General features: G+C 36.2%; 1 protein-coding gene across 5 annotated transcripts in view; it reads left to right on the top strand.

Moving 5' to 3' along the window:
• Positions 1-17,308, top strand: part of CAMSAP1 (calmodulin regulated spectrin associated protein 1) — a 28,726-nt gene extending 11,418 nt beyond the window's left edge. For 2 of the 5 annotated variants that reach the window (XM_052814915.1, XM_052814912.1), the window contains exons 5-20: positions 802-882; positions 1,842-1,874; positions 3,948-4,007; positions 5,355-5,496; positions 6,457-6,596; positions 6,694-6,790; positions 7,211-7,388; positions 8,111-8,205; positions 9,021-9,105; positions 9,473-11,909; positions 13,327-13,463; positions 13,554-13,762; positions 13,849-13,951; positions 14,319-14,434; positions 14,671-14,789; positions 15,137-17,308. In XM_052814915.1, coding sequence (XP_052670875.1) covers positions 802-882; positions 1,842-1,874; positions 3,948-4,007; positions 5,355-5,496; positions 6,457-6,596; positions 6,694-6,790; positions 7,211-7,388; positions 8,111-8,205; positions 9,021-9,105; positions 9,473-11,909; positions 13,327-13,463; positions 13,554-13,762; positions 13,849-13,951; positions 14,319-14,434; positions 14,671-14,789; positions 15,137-15,439 — 4,335 coding nt within the window. In that variant the 3' untranslated portion in view covers positions 15,440-17,308. The remainder of the gene's footprint in view (positions 1-801; positions 883-1,841; positions 1,875-3,947; positions 4,008-5,354; positions 5,497-6,456; positions 6,597-6,693; positions 6,791-7,210; positions 7,389-8,110; positions 8,206-9,020; positions 9,106-9,472; positions 11,910-13,326; positions 13,464-13,553; positions 13,763-13,848; positions 13,952-14,318; positions 14,435-14,670; positions 14,790-15,136) is intronic. The other 3 variants (XM_052814913.1, XM_052814914.1, XM_052814916.1) reach the window with 3 other exon arrangements.
• The last annotated feature ends 352 nt before the right edge of the window (positions 17,309-17,660 follow it).

Here is a 17,660-nt window from a genome sequence, read left to right as displayed (position 1 = left end):
ATTTTCAGATTTTTAAAAAGGTTCTGATGAGTGTCTTCCTTCCATCTTTCTTACCTGTGCATTTCTATCATCTTTTCCACTTAAGATGAAGAGAACTGCTTTAATTACTGTGTTGTTACTTGTTATCTCAGGTCCAATGATAGCTGGGTATAATATCCTCCTAATACAGATTATTATTGATGGTATTTGGTTTCCTTATTACTGCACTGTATTCTATTTTCATCTTCTTGCGTGGCTTCCCAAGGTTTCCATATGTATTGGGAAAGAGAATCAGACTAGCAGGGAAATGAAATTTCTTTTTCTTAGGGATGCTGTAATAAAGCTGGTAGATTTTTCAAGGCAAATTTTAAAATAAAGAAGATAATTAAGAACTAAATTAGGAAAACTGTGGAAATTGGGTTCTTTATTTTCAGACGAGCTGCTATAAGTTTTTAAGTGAAGCATTGTTTCATCTTAAATAACAGGATAGACTTAATTCTGACTGGCTTGAATACATTTAACAGAAATACTGAAACTTTTTCAGAGGGTAGAGGTTAAGTTACTGAAACCCTTTTGAGTGACAACAGAGTCACATTCCAAAGAGAATTTCTCCTTTGCAAACTCAAGATTCCCTTGTTGTGATTATAGCTACTGCTAATAAGAGAGTTGGTCTTGAAAACTGTTATAACACGTTATTCGATGAACTATTTTTGTTTGTAGAACAGATCGACCATTAAGTAAGGGGTAGAAGAAGAAAACTTGACTTGTGGAAACATATATTCAGATGTATTTTAATATCTTTTTTATGCTATGCCCTTTCAGGTGAACCTTAAAATGAGAGAGATAACAGAGAAAGAGATTAAATTAAAACAGCAACTAATGGAAAGTCCAGGGCACCAAAAGGTAAAATAAATGTCTTCAGCTGTGATTTTATGTATTGCTGATTTTTTTAATGGATTTAGATACAAACGTCTTGGCATTTTCTTTGTCAGAGAAATCCTGAGATCTTGTACATGCCATTTGTGTTGTGTCTATCATCAGTGCCCTTGTTACCTTTCAAGCCCACTGGTATCTTCTGACTTTCCTTTAAGTTTCAGTTGGACTAAAACAACTTGTTTCAACTTAAAATAACTTGTATCAACTTTACGTGGGTAAATATGACTCAGCTTTCACACCACAGAATATGTATTTTGAAAGCTCTTGGGGCATATTCATTTTGCATGGGTTAATTGTCTAATATATATTCAGAGGTTTATTCAAGTTCTATCTAGTAAGCATACTCTTGGCATTCAAATGTTATATGTGTGTGTTTGTAGTTTTTTCCACCTTTTTCCCTTGAAATTATATCACAATGCACTAACATTGCAAAATATAGTACACTTTCATTTCTGGAGAATGTAAAATAGATCTTTCTCAAACATAATGTGTATCAGCTATCTGAGCTCCCAATTTATGATTTGAGGAAGGCTTAAGAAAAACTGCTAAGTTCTTTCTTCAAATTGGCATTGCTGTGCAAAAGGGGGGAAAAATGTGACCTATGAACAAGGCACAATTGTTTAACTTTCATGTTAGTGGCAAAGATGCTTTACGTAAAAAGCAAATAAAACAATATCTTTCAATGGTAAAGGGCTAAAGAGCTGTTTATAAGTTGATGCATGGTCTAAAGGATCCCTTTAACTATTTGACTCCCTATTGACTTTTGGGTCTCATTTTAATATTTTTAGATCTACATTTCTAGGCTACAACCCCTCTAAAATATGAAAGTGTTTATTGCTGAAGTGCATTTAAGTATTACTGCTTTTAACTTGCATTGCTGATGTTCCTTTCCTATTCCTACATTCCTTTCCTTGCTTCCTGAGCAGTCTCCTTCCAAATGGTATTGGAAATTAGTACCTGTAAGTGAACTACTTTTACACCAGTTGTCATCCACAAAATCATGGCTTTTTAAATTTCTTCAGAGTGTTTGCTTCCATTACAATGCTTCTTAGATGGTCTTTGAAAAAAACCTGTGTAAGCTTTTGGGTCATCAGGCTTAGTTTTCATAACATGATTTTTGCATACTGTACAGCATATAGCATAATCACTTTACAGCATTTCAAAATTGTTTCCACAGTGCAGGAGTGAGGGATATGGAGTAGCAGCAAAAAACTAGAAAATTAAAAACAGTTGAAATGGTTGCATTTACTATTTTTGTTGTAAGTAGGCACTATTTTTGTTGTAAGTAGGCAATTGATCACAGCACTAAGGTGATATAAAAGCTGGTCGGTTTAAATGGTTGCTTAACCTTTGAATCCATAGTTAAGATACTCAGATGTTTGCAGTTTTTCATTAAATAATACTCTTGCACTGCTCTTGCACAGGTTTGTAAGTCTGTCAAAACCAGAACACTGTTATTGAGATGGGGTTAGGAGACTTGACAAACCAGTTTGGACCCGTTATGATAGTTGTTGGAATAGTATGCTAAATTAATGAGACTGAAGCTGGCATAATGGGAGGAAAGACAGTTTACATATCAGAACAAAATACTTATTTGCTTTATGGTGAAGTGTGAAAATGGAATATCAATTCCACTATATACAAAAAATAATAAAATTGTACTTCTAGTATACAAGCCTGCTTTCTTTTGGCTGAGTTTCCTGGTTTTATTTCAACTTGTAGAGATTTTTGTTTGTTCCTTTGCTTTCCTTAGCCTTGATACCCTTCCCCTGCACTTGCTGGATTTGGTGTTTTTCATTTTCTCTCTGGGAAGATGAGAGCTGTTGTCTCAGTTGAAAGTTCCAAAGAGCAGTGCACTTGGAAAAGGCAGGCATGATCAGGCAGTCACCTGTCCCCCCAATCTCTCTGCCTTTCCACAGAGAGCTCAGTCCCACTCCTCTGCCTCATAATCCTTTATTTGTTTGAACCAAATGTATGGACTGCAGTAAAAACTTTAAATATCTGATATAAAGGAAATTTGAGTGGGGATCTGCAGGCTAATAAAACCTGACAAAGCCCTGTCTTACAGCCTCATTTAATGACCTGCGCCAGTATATAATGAAGTATTGACCTAGTGCTTATCACTTACATTCTAGTGTGCTTAAAGATTGTGTCTGTATTTGAGGTGTACATTTGATAGCCTTTCGAGGAAGTTGAGTAAGTCTGTGTTTTGTTTAGAGACAACTGGGTGAGGGTAGAAGAAACTACAGGAATGGAATTGACTTGCAGGGTATCATTGAGCAAGTTGGTGGTGAAGGAAGGAGTAAATAGAGGTTATCTCGCTGCTAGTCCAGTACAACTTACATTATAATGGTTTACTGACAGATTTTGCAGTCTCCATAGTAGTTGCCACACTGTGTCACTTCTGTATTTCTTTTTTCTTTTGTGATTTTTTTTTTTTTTTTTTAAATATGGAGTTATCTCTATTTCAGTAGCACCCATTTCTGCACTTTAGGGCATACAAATGTCATTAGTTGTGTGCATGGCAGGGGGACAAACCACAAAACTTGGCTTAGAATATAAGAAAGAATTCGGAATTTTCCAGTACAAAAGACTGAATGGTTAAGAGAATAATAGTTGAGCAAAAAATAAGGAATTAAATTAAGTCCATAAAAAACCTCTTTGATGATAAATTTGTGTTTTTTCACCAAAGGTAAAATAAACAAGGAATTACAGATTGTAGTTCTCTGTATTGATTGTAGTTGGTTTAAATTCCATTTAAGCCTCTTGGAAAGGATATATTTGTATCTGCTTTAAATACAGGAGGAATTAAAGTTTAAAAAGAAATTTCTGAAGTTCACCTTTAGTATGTTTACTTCAACTAAGTGGATAAATGATGAACCTTTTAAGCTAACCAGTTCACCTTAGTGTGCATACTTATCAGACTTAATGACCACATTTCCAGTGCATAATGGATGTTGCTAATGCATTTGATTTGATTTTCATGTTTGAATAATCACCGTCATATATCTCACTATTTCTTTTTGTGTAAGCCTGATCTGATGCATGCCATATCGCACTGCATGCTGGAACCAGTGGAATATGCTCGTGTGGTACAGTATGATTCACATTCCATTACATATTTGTGGAGTGCTCCAGGCTGGGGAAAAAAATAATTTGCACCTGGTAAAAGGACAGGAAAAATAGCATTAGCATATAGAGATAGCTTTTAGAGTTACTTGCCTTTGCCAGGGAAACTTAACGTGTTTATATTTGTGCAAAATAAATAAACTGGTTCTTATTACTCTGATTGTAAGTGATCTTTGTTCCATTGAACAGATTTTTTCTCAGCCTGTGCCATCCTAATTTGACACATATGAGTGTGTATGTGTTTGTGTAGAGAGCTTTCTCAGGTTGTCTTGGAAAGTGTATGATACCATTGGTAAAATCCAACTTTACTCTGATGATTAAATACATTCTCTGTATATCTGCACGTCAAGCCAGCACATCAGTCAAGGTAGCTTGTTAAATGCTAAGTGATATTAATGCATTAAAGTGTAAAAGGAATCTTTTTCCAACACTGAAAGGTATTTCTGCTAGGCCCTGTAGCGTGTTCTTCTTTTGCTTGCCTGATCGCTTTGCTGCTCAAACTTAGATACAGCCTTCTAGTCTAGCTAGCATGTGGATGCTTAGTAAATATCAACGCTAAAACTTTTCTTGCAAAAGTTGCAAGAAGCAATGCCAAGATTTGTTCTTTACTTGACTGGCTTTAGCTACTCTTCATCTATGCTCCAAATTACGTGAGGACTAGGGGGCGGTTTGCAGAAGAGTTTGATGTTGATCTTTAGTGAAATCAAGGAGAGTATTGCCATTGATGTAAAAGGCCTACTTGCTCCTCTTGTTGACCATTTTTGGAAAAGGCCATGTTTTTTTCTTTTGCACGACATTAGTATTGTATACTGGCTTCCCAGACATACCATGTTCTGAATCTCTGTGGACATGATGGCAAGTCTGTGGATGTAGGTAATGTATGAGAAATCACTAGCTCATCTGAAATATTTTTTGCTTTGTTTTGTTTTGTTTTTCCCAAGCTTTAAGTGTTTTCATGTAGTTATCTGTGTCTCTTTCTTTGGATCTTCTGCATTCATGCATCTGTGTGGAAGGATTTTGACTTAAATTGCTTGCAGTAAATTAAAATGTGTGAATGAAGCTAGGAACTCCACAGCATGGATTGCTTCCAGATATGAGGAGAATGATTAAAAGGAAAGCGCTGTATTCTTCAGAATTGGCTTCCACTGAGAGAAAAGCATAACCTTGTAAATTGTTTTTGACTTAGAGCAGAATGCTATAAAGGATCCACCGTAAAGAGTTTTCAGTGCTTAACAAAAATTCCTGTTTGGGTTTTTGTTGGTTTTTTTTTTTTTCTTAGCATCATATGAACGCCTGTTTTCTTTTGTTAGGTGCGTTACCGAAGAGACCATCTTTCAAGCAGGCAATTACCTTACTTTCCTTTGCTTGAAGATTTGATGAAGGATGGTAGTGATGGTGCTGCTCTTCTAGCTGTGATACACTATTATTGTCCAGAGCAAATGAAACTAGATGGTATGTAGTAAAGGTTTCTAAAAAAAAAAAAATAAATAATTCTTCAATCTTTGAAAGTTGAACTAGAAACACGTCATCAAATGAAAATGTGATACATCTCATAGGTAGTGGACTACAGCAAGTTAGGTCAGATACGAAATCTGCATCAGTGTATTTCAAGTAACCTCTCTTTGATTTTGGTTTTTTTACTTACTGTATTTAGAAGGCGCTGCTCTGTATATTATGAGCTACAAAATAATCCTTTCTTTTATAGATCTAGGTGATACGGCTTTCTTTGTTCAAATAACTGAACTTGGTTTCAATAGACCACAAAAAAGGAATACATGTCCACTACTGTTAGTCGATAATTCTCACGTTCTTCTGTATGAGTACAAAATTTGGCATTTTAAAATAGTTTCTCCCAGTCTTCAGCAATTGTCACTCTTCAGCATATCAAACATGAATTCTCTTTCCCAGAAGTGTTTTTCTCAATAATTCAATGTCCTTGTTGCATTTAACTTCTACAAATCAACATTTTGTATTGGTTTTTAAATTCTCAGATATGTTGTACCTTGCAGAGCTCCTGAATGGTTTCAGAAGGAACCAGCACTGTGAATCCTAGTAGTAATCTTTTATTATTTGCAAATCAAGATGTCTGTTTTTAATTGTTTTTTTTTTTATTTTGTCATTATGTGTGTTCTTTGTAGCTTGCTTACCTTTTCTGTTGCTGTAATAGAGAGAGTCCTATATGGATTCTAAAATGAATGCAAAATTGATACTGTTTTATCTGTGGTTTTCTTCCTCTTTTTCCTATCCCTCTGGTACTTAACAGGTAGAGAAATGTCACTGATAGCCAATAAATATTAAATGATGGTGTATAAGCAGTCTGTGAAGTTCCTGTATGTAGTGTTTCTGTTAATTGTGGATGGAAGTTTAATTCATTGGGATAGTGTCATAACTTACTCTTTCTCACCTTTCTAGATATTTGTTTGAAGGAGGTAACCTCAATTGCAGACAGCCTCTATAATATTCAACTTTTGAGAGAATTCTCCAATGAATATCTAAACAAATGTTTTTACCTCACATTGGAGGACATGTTATATGCTCCTTTAGTTTTAAAGGTAAGAAACGTAATGAAGAATATATTTTTAAATAAAATGTGGGTAAGTCATAAGTGTTTTGTTATTGTGAGGTGTGTTTTTTCTCATTCCTGTTTAGCCTAACGTCATGGTGTTCATTGCGGAACTCTTCTGGTGGTTTGAGAATGTCAAACCAGACTTTGTACAGCCAAGAGATATTCAGGAAATAAAAGATGGTAAGTTTTTAACTCTTGATAAATTTTAGCATGTTATTTAAAATACTTGCATTACAATGAAACTGTTGCACAGTGGTGTTTCCGTTGGAGTTTTGTTTCTGCTCAAACTTTTTGCTTGCTGGGGATCTTTGAAAGCAGTAAAAATGGAAGGAAAGTTAGTCCTAGATCGAGTTGGGTCTGAATTTTTTGAATGAAGTAGCTAATTTTTTCCCTAAAACCACTAATTATTTACTCGTAACTTTCTTTCCATTAAGGTCACCAGAAGATACATATTTTAAATAAAGAGTAGTACTTAAGGTTTCATTTTAGTGTTGTTGTAAAGTTTTCATTCTCACGTACTGCAGTCTGAAAACTTCCTGTTCTGTTTTGTTGTTTTAATGTCTAGTATAAGTTGTGTTAATGTTATTAATATATGCACAGTTAAAACAGTGTTGCAGCAGAAGAGCAGTCGTCCACCTGTTCCTATTTCCAACGCAACTAAGCGAAGTTTCATGGCTAGCCCTGCTAGTACAAGTCCAGCAGACTCGCAGCCCTTGGCTCAGACGGGCCCTGAAGCTTGCAATAGATACTACCTGCACCCTGAGGAGCCTGACTATCTGTAAGTCTGTTTTTCATGTTGTTTAGATTAATCTTCAGTTTATGCTTCCATTTGGATAACCTAGGAATTTCTGCTGCTAAATGTTCTGATTTTGCTACAAACTGAGTGAATTTGAGTTGTGTGCAGTCAGTCTCTAAAATACTCTCAATTCTCAAGTTCAAAGAAACACTTTGCACTGTTGTGTTTGATCTTTGTTGGCAAATGCCAATAAGCCCCACCAGTAAATGTCACCATTACGTGACAGAAGAAGTGAGTCTAACTTCTATTTTGGAGAAAACGTGGAACGTGAAAACTGTTCAAGCAGCTCATCTCTACTAGCGGTATTCTATAAATGGTGATATGAAAACAAACTTCAATAGAATCTAATGTACAAGAAGGTTAACGACAAGGTTTTTCAGCTGACCTAGGTTTGATGGCAACGAATAAGCTATTTCAGCCTTTGCTTTGTCTCTAATGTACCATTTACATAAGCCACATTTTAAATCTGCTGTATTTAGAAACTGAAACAGTTTGATTTCAGGTAGTAGGTTTACTTTTGCATCGTTACATGTGAAAACCTTTTCTTCTCTTTAAGTAACTTCTTTAACATTAAAATTAATGATATATTGTTGTATTTTAAAGAGATGGGGTAACTACTACCAGTGTCACTTCGCAACTATGTAATTTCTCTTATTATAGAAAAAAAATTATTGTAGTAATGAATTTTTGCTTTTCTGAATTAGTGGCAAAGGAGGAAGCCCTGCCTTTAGTCCTTCCCATCCACTGCTCCCTTTGAGACAAAAACAACAAAAATCTTTACAGGGAGAGGACAGCCCTGGTAAGTCTACCTTGACTTTGTGTTTCAACAAGCAATGATGATCAATGTCAATACAGTAATGAATAAAAATATAAGTTCATATATGTGTATGATCTAAAATCGAATTAAACTGCAGTCAGCCAAGTGGTAGGCATGTTTAGTTTGAGTAAATCATTAAAAGAATTTAAAGATCTTTTAAGAAAGTTACTGGATTTAAAAAACTTTTTTTCTTTTACAAATAAGCTTATTTCTCAGAATCTCAAGTGCAAGAAATTAAGACTAATAATGTCAATTCTGTGAAAAGAAAGGAAAAAGCCACTTGTCAAATGTTCATAAGACTAGCAAAAGTCTTAGGAAGTAAGACTGTCATCCAGAATGACAAACTCGCTCTAGTACTTGACATGTTTTACCTAAACATTTTTTTAATTACTAAAAACCTAGGTTTTACACTTACCCGGAGATGCTCAGAATTTCTTCTTTTATCAGCTAAGGTACCAACCAAACATTCCAACTGCTTAGGCTCTAACAACACGCAGTGAGGACTTTTTTTTTTTTTTTTTTTTTTTTTTTTTTTTTAAAAGTTGAGGGGCTGACAGAGGAAAGCAAATTGAACATTTTCATGTTTGGAAATCCAAAAGTCAGATATGTATATATGGTTACTTTTCATTGGGTTTTTTTCAGACTTTGACTGTCTGTGTTTGGTTAATATGTCAGCAAATCTGTTTTCTGCTGCCATCTCTTGGTGAAAGAGTTTATGATGTTTGCTATTAAATAAAGTAAAAGTGCTAGTTTAAAGACCATTTCTAAAACCATTAAAAATTTAAAAAATATTTCAGGTCATCGGCATCGTTCCAATTCTCTGACCCGTGTTGATGGGCAGCCACGAGGTTCAGTTCTTGCGTGGCCAGAGAGGAAACCCAGGTAACATGCATTTAAGTATTACAATACTGTTTAATGAAAGGATACTGTGACAATTTCATTGTAGTAATGTGGTATCACTTCCTTAGAACTGGACAAAAAGTCACCTAATTTTGTTTTCTCTTAAAGTACATTTTCAGACACAACTCATTTTAGGGTTGCAATTGAAAATACTTTAAACATGATTTTCAGTAAGCACGGTTGAAAATTAAGTATCTGAAGTAGCTGTTTAGTATTGCTGGTCACTTTTGATACAGGATACATTTTTCAAGTGGAGCAAAAATTTTAGCTGTCTATATTATGGTCCTTAGTTCAACAAATGGTAACTTTTTGTGCTTAAGTGTCAGTAGACTGTTCTTATCTTTTCTAGGCCTCTGTCTCAGCCAACACCATTTGCTCTTCATCATTCTGCCAGTAGTGATGTGGACCCTGGGTCGGGTGATAGCATTAGTCTGGCTAGATCAATCAGCAAAGACAGTCTTGCTTCAAACATTGTTAATGTAACTCCAAAAAATCAACCCCATCCTCCGTCAATGAAAACTAACGGGAAGAGCTTGCTGAACAATGTTGAAATTGAGGATGAAGATGAAGAGCTTATCGCAATAATCAGATCTGAAGAAAGGCCAAGCCGTAGTGATCTTGAATTACAGAATGCATCAGCCAGGGTGCCCAGCATAGTTGCAACTGCATGGTCTCCAAAAACAAATAGTGAGACTTCAGAAAGCAAACCAGACAGTTTTTACTTGGAGCCTTTAATGCCTGCTGTTCTAAAACCGGCAAAGGAAAAACAGATAATCAATAAAGAGGATGAATGTGGGGAGGGGAAACAAAGGAGTTTTATAACAAAGAGATTAAATGAAGGACACTTGCCTTTGATCCGCAAGAAAACAAATAGCAATCATGGTGAGCATGACCTCAATAGGACTTTTACTCCAATTTCTAGTTCTGATTTCACTCCAGTTGCAGATCCTAGTACTGCGGATCCAGTGGCACTGGTGGAGGCAGGTTTAGAAGCTTCCAGACCTTTGGCTAGTAGCAGTTTAGATCCTTCCACTCAGGAGCTATCCACTGGAGGATTTTTTCTTCATGCTGCTAAATCTGATGATGACATAGCAAGTAAAGTCAATGTAAGTTATGTGAAAAGCCTCAATTCGCACGTTCCAGATACTACATGGACTATGGTGAGACAGGACTCTGATTCAGATCTCTTAGACTTAGAAGACACTGAACAGGATCTGGTAGTCATAGATGACCATCCTATAGTCAGTAAATACATTGGTGAGGAAGAATCTGCAAAATTGCAAGAAGACATGAAGGTAAAAGAACACGAAGATAAGGATGATGCTAGTGGACGTTCCAGCCCATGTTTGAGTACAATTTCTCAAGTTAGCAGCGTGTCAGTGACTAGTGGGAGTGTCCGAATGACCAACTTCGCAGAACGAAAGCTTCAGAGACTTAATAGCTATGAAACAAAGTCCAGCACAAGTAGTTCACAAAAGACCACACCAGATGGATCAGAAAGCTGCCCAGCACCACTAACCACATGGAAACAAAAGCGAGAACAAAGCCCCAACAGACAAAATAAAGATAATGTTAATCTTTTAGCTTCTGAGTTGGTGCAGCTTCATATGCAGTTGGAAGAGAAACGAAGGGCAATAGAAGCGCAGAAGAAGAAGATGGAAGCCTTATCAGCAAGGCAGCGACTAAAATTGGGCAAGGCAGCTTTCTTGCATGTTGTTAAAAAAGGGAAATCTCCTGATGTTCCGCAACCTGTTAAACCAGAACATTTTGCAAAAGAATATTCTCGGCACAATGGTGAAGACTTAGATGAAGTTTCTTTGAGTTCCAAATCTGAGGAGTTTCTTGTGAAAGAGGAGGAGAGAGAAGAAATGCTTAATGATTCTCAAGAAGTAACAAAAGTAAAAATGCAAGAAAGCCTAGCTTTTGCTGAGCAACATAAACCAAAAGACTCTGCTGCTATACATGATTTGGAAAAAAGTAAAATTATTTCCGTTGCCCTCCTGGAAGACAATGTTACTGAAGTGGATATAAATGAATGTGATCTTTCTATTGAAAAACTGAATGAAACAATCAGTACGCTTCAGCAGGCTATATTAAAGATTTCTCAGCAACAGGAACTACTTATGAAATCTCCATCAGTGCCATCGCCAGGAACCAGAAGTAACTCTCAGGACCAAAAGGTAAAACCATCAATTCATTTTGTTGAGCCTCTCTCTCCAACTGGAATGAACAGTCTTCGTAAACCACCTCGATTTGGTCAAGGAAGGAATCCTCGATCAGGAAGACCAGCTGATCTGAAAGTCACTAAAGACAGACAACAAAATTCAGCACGTGTTAAAACCCCAACACAAAGTCTAGAAACCTTACCACATTTAAGACCATTTCCATCCAATAGCTTGTCAAAGACACCAACAGAAATCAGCTTGGAAAGTAGTCCTGATCATGGAAGTGGTTCTCAAGAAAAGTGTTTCTTTGATACCTATAGACTTCATGATGAGAGCAATCAAAGGGCACTTGTTCTCTCCACCTCCAAAGATGCAAATATTATTTCTGAAATGAGCAAAGAGGTGGATAACAGCTTCAAGGAAACAGGGTTGAATTCTTCTGATGGCTCAGGAAAAGAAAATGTCCCAGTGGATGAGCCACTGAGAAGCAAGGCTAATCTCATTGAAGTAGACTTGTCTGACTTAAAAGCTCCAGATGAAGGAGAACTTGAAAACCAGGATAGCTCTACAGATATAATTAGTGAGGGTGATCAGAAGTCTGGTGTGGGTTTCTTCTTCAAGGTAAATATGTTGCCTTTCTATCTTTGGTTATTGTTACACATTTGCCCAGCATTAGAACTATTCTTGTCTACTTCATTCTTCAGTCTTCTGATGGAACACAGTACATCTTGGTTGCAATATTAGGATTTTTTAAAAACTGCATGGGAAAAGAATTGTTTGTGGAGAAAAAAGGTTTTGACTTAATGTATGAAATCCTGGTTCTTGTTACTTTTACTAGGAATCAGGATTAACCTTGCTTTTCTTCTCTTTCCTTTAGTTTTTTTTCTATCTGAGAAACAGACAAAGACACAAACATATTGTAAATACTTAGCACAAAAGAATCACAGAATGCAAGGGAAGAATTTGCCATTTTGAAATCCCAGCATTCTGTGAACCTGTATCAACTGAAAGAAAAAATTCTGATAGAACACAGGTGTCTAGCAAAAGCCTGCTGAACAGGTTTTAAAACTTGTCAGGGAGCTGAGAGTCTTAATGGGGCAGGGGGGGTGGTGGTGGTGGTGTTGGCATTTGCATCCAAATTTCTCCAATTTTGAGCAGCCTAGCAGCCTAAAAGTCAAGGGCTGTAATGGAGAATTTAGTTGTATCGCTGCAGATGCAAGTGAAAAATTAGATGCTTCAGTGCATTGTTGGAAGAAATGACTGTTTTTCATGCAGCTTTTGTTTTTGTCCTATAATGGTAGTGTATAGGGCTCATAATGAAAATGCATTAAATTTAAGTAATTTTTCTCATTTCACACCTAACTGTGGCTTGGGGGAAGGGTGGTTGTTGAGCTGTTGGTTTTTTAGTACAGTGATATTTCTTATATTGGGTTGGATGTTTTTTAAATAATGTGTTTGCTCCTTCTAGTGAAGTTCAGCACTGCTATCGGAACATTTAGTATCTTAATTTGTGCTTAGCAATGATTATTTTAAATACCTCAAATGTGCTGACATGGTGATAGTTTCTTTTTTAATTTCTCTTTCAAGAAAGTCGAGCTAGACTGTCTCAATCTCGGTGAATTTAACTTCTGGGTTTATATAGTGTGATTAATATTGACTGACTCAAAGGTTATTGTTATGCTGGGGTTATTTGTGCTGCCCGTCCTAGCCCCCATGGTGGTTGCATTGTACTTTGCAGTTCTAGAAGGTTTTGTGATGATGAAGCATACTTAAAAACAAGTCAGAGTAAGATGAGACCTGTTTTTTCTCCTCACAGACTTAAGGGGACACTAAAACTGTCTCCTAAATTTTTCTTGAGCAACAAAAAGTTCAATACAGTTCTGATTTATACTTAGCAATTCTAAAACCGTAAAGATTTCCAAAAGTAATAGCTTTCGTTTCCCTAAAATATTCCTGGAAACTTTGGCAATCTTGTGATGTCCAGCTTAACATATTTTCTTCTATTCTTTAAAACTCTCTATCCCTATGAATTTTGCAGGATGAACAGAAAGCAGAAGATGAGCTCGCAAAAAAACGTGCAGCGTTCCTTTTGAAACAGCAGCGCAAAGCTGAGGAGGCTCGGATTCGGAAACAGCAGTTGGAGGCTGAAGTTGAACAAAAAAGAGATGAAGCTCGGTAATAACATGTGGAAAAGAATACTTCTTTTTGTCTTTAGGATGAGGAAAACTATTATATGTTGAATATAATGTTGTGTTTGCTTTTCAGTCGCAAAGCTGAGGAGGACCGAATACGGAAAGAAGAAGAGAAGGCTCGAAGAGAACTTATCAAGCAAGAATATCTAAGGAAAAAACAGCAGCAAATTTTGGAGGAGCAAGGGCTTGGAAAGCCCAAATCAAAGCCCAAAAAACCCAGGCCAAAGTCGGTCCATCGTGAAGAATCTTACAGTGATTCAGGGACAAAGTGTTCTTCCACACGTAAGAATTTTGATTTGTTTGCTCTCACTGAGTCTGCAAACCTGCCTTAACAAAATGTGTTTCACATTTTCTCTTCTATTTTGTAGCTGATAATTTGAGCAGTGCTCAGTCTGGTTCCAGTCTTTCTTTGGCCTCAGCAGCAACAACTGAACCTGAAAGCGTACACTCTGGTGGCACGCCATCTCAGAGGTAGAGAGATAGGCCTAATATTAATTTTTTAATTTTTTACTATGTTATGAAATAGTGTTGGGATTCAGTGTTGTTTGCTTCAGTTCACTGGCATAGAGGCACAATAGTAATCAGTGAATTCATCTTCTATTTTATGTGGCTGCCAACTCCAGTGTTCTGTACAAACTTGCAATTTTGTTTTCTCCCAAAGGAATTAATAGAATTTTGCTTTGATAATCTAGCAGGGAGAATCTGACTGTTTTGGAGGAGGAGAAGGGACAGTAGCCTGTTCCATTCAGGGCCAGCAACTGGTGAATTTATTTAAGATTGAAGGAGAAAAAACCAAAATCTTGGCATATAATTTTTTTTTTTTTATTCCCCACCTCAGAGTTGAATCAATGGAGTCCTTACCAATACTGAGCAGAAATCCTAGCAGAAACACAGAAAGAGATTGGGAGAATGCTTCAACAGCATCTTCTATTGCTTCAGTGGCAGAATACACAGGTGACTATTTTGGTTTAGTTTGAGCATTTGTTATGAATAGCAGGTCATAAAAGCTGTGGTATATTTGATGTGACACATTGTTATTTTTGAGAAGTTGTCAGGTGTATTTTGTTCTGTTCAATATCCCTAAAAATAAGTTACTGTAAAAAAGTATTTGAGAGGTTTTTCACTTCGAATGAAAATCTTAATGTTCATAAATGTAGGGCAAATAATTTTTACTTGTTTATCTTCCTTAGGTCCAAAATTATTTAAGGAGCCCAGCAGCAAATCAAACAAACCTATTATTCACAATGCTATATCTCATTGCTGTCTTGCTGGAAAAGTGAATGAACCACATAAGAATTCAATATTAGAGGTAAACATTAAAATACAGAATTATTAATGCACTCACAATAAAATGTATCTGTAATGCTCATTTCGTAATCCCACTGATGCATTGTAGTGACTGCCATTTCCTAAAACGTACCTGTATTGAGAATCCTTTACTTCCCATGACTGTATGGACTTGTGGAAAACATGATCCTGTATTAAGAGTTCAACTCGTAAGTTTATAGGACTGAAAATCATAGTTACTGATCTAGTGGTTAAAAAAACTTTTAGACACTTACTTAGCTATATGTGAAAGCTTAAACCTTGGCATAATATGAGAATTTTCACTGTGAACAATCTATGTATATGTGCGTTTGTTCCTTTTTAATGCAGGAACTAGAAAAATGTGATGCCAACCACTACATCATTTTGTTCCGTGATGCTGGCTGCCAGTTTAGAGCACTTTATTGCTACTATCCTGACACTGAAGAAATCTACAAGCTGACTGGAACAGGGCCAAAGAGCATCACCAAGAAAATGATTGACAAACTTTATAAGTACAGTTCGGACAGAAAACAGTTTAACGTGATTCCAGCCAAAACCATGTCTGTCAGTGTGGATGCTCTTACTATTCATAACCACTTGTGGCAAGCCAAGCGACCTGCAGTGCCAAAGAAGACTCAGACTCGTAAATGACACTGAGTTCTTGGGGAGAAGATTGCTGAACGGGATTGCATCAAAAGAAGACATGTTTACCATTTTCCTCCAGTTTGGTATGAAATGTGCAGACCCATAAACATTTTTTAAGAAGCTTCTAAACAGAAACTGTGGATGCAAGTTATTAAGAATGAAGGAACATTGCCAGTGTTTTTTTATTGATAAATCTGCTGTTACACCCAATGCTAACTACTGTGGCTTTCAACTGATGAGGGACTGTGCATGTAGCAAGATCTTTAACAAGTGGATTTCCTTTTACTTGAAGCTTTTCATCGGTACAAATTGGGAATAATTTAGTTCTGTTTCCTCTCCGCCTCATTCTCTCCTTTTTCCTGTCGTTCTTAAAGTTGGCAAGCTCCAAACTTCAGTAGAAGGATTGAACAGATCTTGGGTGAAGTGTTTTGGGTTTGGTTTGGTTTGGTTTTTTAAACAGTCTTTAGGGAAATCTTCCTTTCAGACTTTTTTTTGAGGAACTGTTTAATACATCAAATTGTTGTACTGTATCTACTGCCAACGTAAGTCCAGCTCTCAGATTTCTGAAAAAAGCCCCAACTTGTGCTGCTCAGAACAGAGTTTACTTGCAGTATCTGTTTAGGATAAGCATTGCAAGGATTGCAAAAGCCAGTCTTTTTTTAAAAAAATTGTTCGCAAATTTAAGGATTTCTGGAATACAATCATGAAGAGGCATACAGGTGCTACTAGTTGGAATATGCCTGACTGAAACTTAAGGCAAGCTGAATGGAGCACAGTTATTACTGATTTGAGTTTCAGGTAGTGTCCTAAAGATTTGTTTGCTTTAATAAAGATGGATTCTGGTAGGTATAGAACATTTCCACTCTGAGCACGCTACTCCTGTACGACGGTGCACTTAATGATCACAAATTTTAATGTTTTTATTACATCATGAAATGTAATACTACTTTCTTTGTCCTGTCTTTATTCTGAATGAGCAGCATGCTCTAAAATGAAGAGTGTGTTATGTTTTTTTTTTTATTTTGGGTGATATATTAATATATATTGATTTGTTTTTCTCATGTAAAAGCAATTTTTAAACAGAGACATTTGCATTTGTTTCAAAAGCCCAAATAAGTCGAATGGCTTGGATTTCTTTTCATGTTGAAATATTAAATCTTGAGTTATGACCTTAAAAGTCTTTGTGTTTCAGCAGATTAAATTTTTGTCTGTGGTAACAGGGTATATTTGCAGTTCAGTTCCATTTTTTTAATATTCCCATTTCTCATTTTTGGCCCTGGCTAGACTTCTGAGTAGGTTGCTGTAGCTATTAGCTAATTTAATCTGCTAACGAGCGCCTGCTACATCCGGTTTGACACTACTACCTGAGGGTTATGTAGGCTTATAACTTTGGTTTGCACATGTTTACTTTTATTTGAAGTGTTACTTGAATATGTATCTCGTAAGTGCAAAAGGCACTACACCATGCTAGAGATGAACTGAGCTCTAAAATACAATACAGTGTAACTATTAAACTTTGAGAATAATGGAAGTTACAGAGAGTTATGTACATAAGGGGAAAATAGGGTACGTAATAAATAAAGTGCTAACTAGATAGAGCAAAGTGAAGGTCTTCCATTGCGGTCTCTCCATTTTTTTTCCCCTTCCAGTACTCCTTGACTAGGCTGCTGCAACTTTGTAAATTATGTTAGATAGTTTGCTGCTTGTAAATAATTAAAGGCTTTATGGTTTCTAAAGTGCTAAGTATTAAACACCGTCATGACTGTAACTTTTGTTACCATGCTTTTCATGCTTGTGCTTTATTTCTCACTGTTTGATATTATATACCATATTTATTTTATGAAACACTGAAATTTAATAAAAATCATTAACTGATTTCCTTTTTATTTCATGTGGACTTTTGTTGTTGTGACACTTCATACCCTCAAAGAACTAATATGCTTTAAAGATGTGCTATTCTATGTTTAGTTGTGCTCTTAGAAAGTTTCACCTGTAAGTAGCCATAATAACTTTATGACAAGACCTTAGTTCTTCTGACCCTGATTACAATGTGCAAGAATTTGACCAAAAGGCTTTCAGAAAATTGGAAAGTAATTTAACAGTGTCTTTAAGGATTTATGTCATCAGTCTTCAGACTCTTGAATCTGCCTGGTGCATCTTCTTTGATCTTTGTATTCAGTTAGTGATGGAATTTTGGAAGCACCACGAGAATTTCATTTGTTGGGCT

Source organism: Harpia harpyja, chromosome 19 (assembly GCF_026419915.1).
Source record: "Harpia harpyja isolate bHarHar1 chromosome 19, bHarHar1 primary haplotype, whole genome shotgun sequence".
In the NCBI taxonomy this organism is placed as follows: Eukaryota; Metazoa; Chordata; class Aves; order Accipitriformes; family Accipitridae; genus Harpia; species Harpia harpyja.
This window is presented reverse-complemented; position numbering and strand designations above follow the sequence as displayed.